Below are 4,067 nucleotides of genomic sequence, written 5' to 3'. Positions count from 1 at the left end.
CTTTTTTGTCGTCATTCCGTGAGCGGGCGCAATTTTGAAGCGTGACATGTTGGGTATCAATTTACTCGGTGTAACATTATCTTTCACAATATAAAAATAAATGGGTTTAACTTTACTGTTGTCTTATTTCTTAATTTAAAAAAGTGTATTTTTCCCCCAAAAAAGTGCACTTGTAAGACCACTGTGCAAATAAGGTGTGACAGAAAGTATTGCAAAGACTGACATTTTATTCTCTAGGGTGTTAGGACCGCCAAACATTATACATTTTTTTCTAAGTAATTTTCTAGCAAAAAAAACAGTTTTTAACTTGTAAACAACACATCTCAAAAAGTGGTTAAAGCGGGGTTCCACTGTCTTAAACGCTTTTTTTTGGGGCTGGGTGACAAAGAAGAGGTGATTACAATATAACTCACTTGCTCCGTTTTTCTTTCATTAAGATCTCAGTTTTTGCCGATAAAATAAACTTTAAAATGTTTACACTGACGGTTCTCATCTTGCCTGTGGGCATATGAAGCCCACAGGCATCCTCTTCCGGGATACTGTGCCGCTGATAGACCAGCATGCGCTGGTATCGCCGATCTTGCACATGCGCAGTAAGCTTATATCCGAGCGCTGTCAACAGCTCAGGTTACCATCACAACGGGTGGCAGTGTCGGAGGTTCTGTCCCGTTGGGATGGCAACAGAGATAAAATTCTTGCCCTCAGCAGTGCCCACCGCCTTCTGGGAAATGGTGACACACATCTCCCAGGAGCAGTAGCGAGCGGAGGCGTCGAGGGAGAGAGGCAGATTTCGTGGGACCGCATAGCAACAGGGAAAAAAGGGTAAGTTAAAAAAAAATTATTTTATCCAATTTATTTATTTTGGTTGGTTACTGCACAGTAAAGATTTTTATTTTTTGGGGGAAACACCACTTTAATAATACTGATCTGGATCAGCCTCGCCCTGTGTAGGAGGAAGTGACCCTCCCAACTGCATTCTTCTCCGGTGTCAGAGATTTTCACTGTCATTTCTCTCTTCTGCTGTCAGCGATGGCGTCTGCTAACCTGAGAGCTGAGTTGGAATGTTCCGTCTGTCTGAACATTTATACAGATCCTGTAAACCTGAGATGTGGACACAACTTCTGCCGGGTCTGTATTGATCGTGTGCTGGATACACAGAAGGGGTCTGGAGGATATTCCTGTCCTGAATGTAGAGAGAAGTTTCAGCATCGTCCTGCACTGCAGAGGAACATAACACTATGTAACATAGTGGGGAATTTCCTGTCTGCTCAGCCACATCAGGAGGAGTCCGGGGTCTTCTGTACTCACTGTGTGGACTCTCCTGTACCTGCTGTTAGATCCTGTCTGCTCTGTGAGGTTTCTCTTTGTGATAAACACCTGAGAGTCCACAAAAAGTCCCCAGAACACGTCTTATGTGACCCCACCTTGTCCATGGAGAGCAGGAAATGCTCCGTCCATAAGAAGATCCTGGAGTATTACTGCACTGAGGATGAGACCTGTATCTGTGTGTCCTGCAGTTTGGCTGGAGAACATCGAGGACACCAGGTGGAGTCACTGGATGAGGCTTCTGAGAAGAAGAAGGAGACACTGAGGAATGTTCGGCAGAAACTTCTGACAAAGAGAGAGGAGACGGAGGAAAGAGTCCAGAGTCTGCAGGAACACAGGAGGAAAGTAGAAGAAGAAGCACCTGGTGACACTGAGAGAGTCACTGTCCTGTTTAGAGATCTCAGGAGACGTCTGGAAGACCTGGAGAAGAGAGTCCTGAGGGAAATCTCCGGGAGGGCAGAGCGGATCTCCATCTCCATCTGGGATCTGGAAATAAAGAAGGAGGAGCTGTCCAGGAAGTTGCGTCACATTGAGGAGCTGTGTAACGTGACGGATCCACTGACTGTCTTACAGGAATCAGACACAGGTGACTTGTGTGATACTGAGGATGGAGATAATGAGGACAGAGAGAGACATGAGGAGCTCCTCCATGATGGAGGGGGTCTGGATGTGGATGGGATATCACACACATTACACACATTATCTGATACAATAAGAGGGGTAAATGTATCCTCCTATATACAGGGAGCTGCAGACATATTACTAGATGTAAATACAGCTGATAATGATCTCCATATATCAGATGACAGGAAAACTGTATCCAGGTCAGATAGAAAACAGAATCGTCCAGAAACACCAGAGAGATTCCAGGGTTGTCCTCAGGTGTTGAGCAGTCGGAGTTTCTCCTCAGGGAGACATTACTGGGAAGTGGATGTCGGGGGATCAGATGGATGGAGAGTCGGGATGTGTTACCCCAGTATAGACAGGGGAGGAGGAGGGCGGTCAGCGATTGGATATAATAAGAAGTCCTGGGGTTTGTACAGGGATGGTGATCAGTATGGGGTGATACATGACAGTAAAGAGATCCTCTTACCCCCCAATATCTCCAGTAACAGAGTCAGGATATATCTGGATTATGGGGTCGGACGGATCTCCTTTTATGATCTGTGTGACCCGATCCGACATCTCCACACCTTCACCACCACCTTCACTGAGCCCCTCCATGCTGGGATACGTGTATGGAGAGGTTGTATAAAGATCTGTGGGGGGAATAGGGAATAATAGTAATAGTCAGAACTCCGCCCAGAGACTGGTGATGTCACAAGGATGGGTAGTGGGATTGGTAGAATTTTCAGCCAATAGGATAAAGCAATGGGTGGGACTTCAGTCAGTGCCCTGCAGTTTTTTCTTCTATTTGTGATTTCTCCCTCTGTCACTCCCTGTGATTGGGTAGGAGATCTCTCCAGTTACTGGAGTAACAGTGAATGACATGTTCCTATTTGTCAGTAAAGAGGGGTGTGGCCTATCTATCTATCTATCTATCTATCTATCTATCTATCTATCTATCTATCTATCTATCTATCTATCTATCTCATGACAATTACTTTCATTGTAATCATTAAACAGAAAGTTATCACAGTGTGTGACATCACCAATATCCTCCTCTGGCCCCTCCCCCTACTCTCTGCCCCTCCCCCACATGCAGTCTCTCTGTGCGGGGTGCAGTGCGATCGCTGTGATTGGATAGGATGGGGTCCCCTCTCCTCTCTTTCCTCCTCCTATTCCATACAATCTATACTAAATAGAGATGAAAAGAAATGTAACAATCTCAGAGGAAATGTATGAAGAAGGGATCTAGAGATTTACTGCTAAGACAATAAAATGTGATGTATCATTAAAGTGTATGTCCACCCATAATGTTTTCTTTTCTTGGTTTTGGATGGAGTGGGGGAGAGTTAGAACCCCTGTCAGGATTTTACTGCTATCCGGGTCTCCATTAAAGAGATTTCCCCTCACTTCCTGTCCCGGTGACAAGATTTTACCAAGCAGGAAGTGAGGGGAGCTCTCCACAATTATAATAAAATCTGACTGGGGCTCTAGGCCTTCCCCTATTCTACTAAAAATGTATGTCTGGGTCCCCTTTGCTGGTTTCCTCTCACTTCCTGCCCGGTACAATGTTGTCAGCAGGGCAGGAAGTGAGGGGAATCCCCAGATAGCAGTAAAAACACAACAGGGGTTCTAATCCTCCCTCACTCCATCCAAAACTATAAAGAAAAGTTCTTAGCTTGGCATAGACTTTAATAGAATGTATCAGTAATATAATAGTGTTGGTGTCACTGTTATCAGCACTGAGATGTATATTGCTGTGCAGCATGTTCTCCGGTCTCACCCTCATCTTCCCCACCAGAGAGGACAATACCTTACAGAGATACGGCACACATCAGGCTGGTAATATGTAGAATATACGGGAAGACAGAGAGGGTGAGACCGGAGAACACGCTCAGGGCTGCTGTTAGAGATCATGGGGCCCCGTACATTACCTGACAGGGACCCCCCAGCCTGGATGGGTGTGTGGGGTCAGGTGTATGGCCCTGAACACGGCTTCAACCACATGAACAAATTCATGCAGCCAGACTACCTGTGGGAATGAACCCTTAATTATGTTTTTTTTTTACAATTTATTTTTGTTTTATTATTTAAATTTTTTAACAGCCCTGTGTGTGGGGGGCTTTTGTGGAATA

At 45.2% G+C, this 4,067-nt stretch overlaps 1 protein-coding gene across 1 annotated transcript; it reads left to right on the top strand.

Annotated features, from left to right (window-relative positions):
- The first annotated feature begins 991 nt into the window (after positions 1-991).
- Positions 992-3,508, top strand: LOC143961634 (E3 ubiquitin/ISG15 ligase TRIM25-like). Its single transcript, XM_077470957.1, has one exon. It carries the CDS (start codon positions 1,030-1,032, stop codon positions 2,605-2,607), a length of 1,578 nt encoding a protein of 525 aa, XP_077327083.1. The 5' UTR covers positions 992-1,029; the 3' UTR covers positions 2,608-3,508.
- The last annotated feature ends 559 nt before the right edge of the window (positions 3,509-4,067 follow it).

This window comes from Lithobates pipiens, unplaced genomic scaffold (assembly GCF_037356315.1).
Source record: "Lithobates pipiens isolate NorthernLeopardFrog02 unplaced genomic scaffold, aLitPip1_a1.2 Scaffold_8, whole genome shotgun sequence".
Lineage (NCBI taxonomy): Eukaryota > Metazoa > Chordata > Amphibia > Anura > Ranidae > Lithobates > Lithobates pipiens.
This window is presented reverse-complemented; position numbering and strand designations above follow the sequence as displayed.

Excerpts from the sequence above, each read along its gene's own strand:
- LOC143961634 (XM_077470957.1), top strand. The coding sequence starts at position 1,030 with ATGGCGTCTGCTAACCTGAGAGCTGAGTTGGAATGTTCCGTCTGTCTG.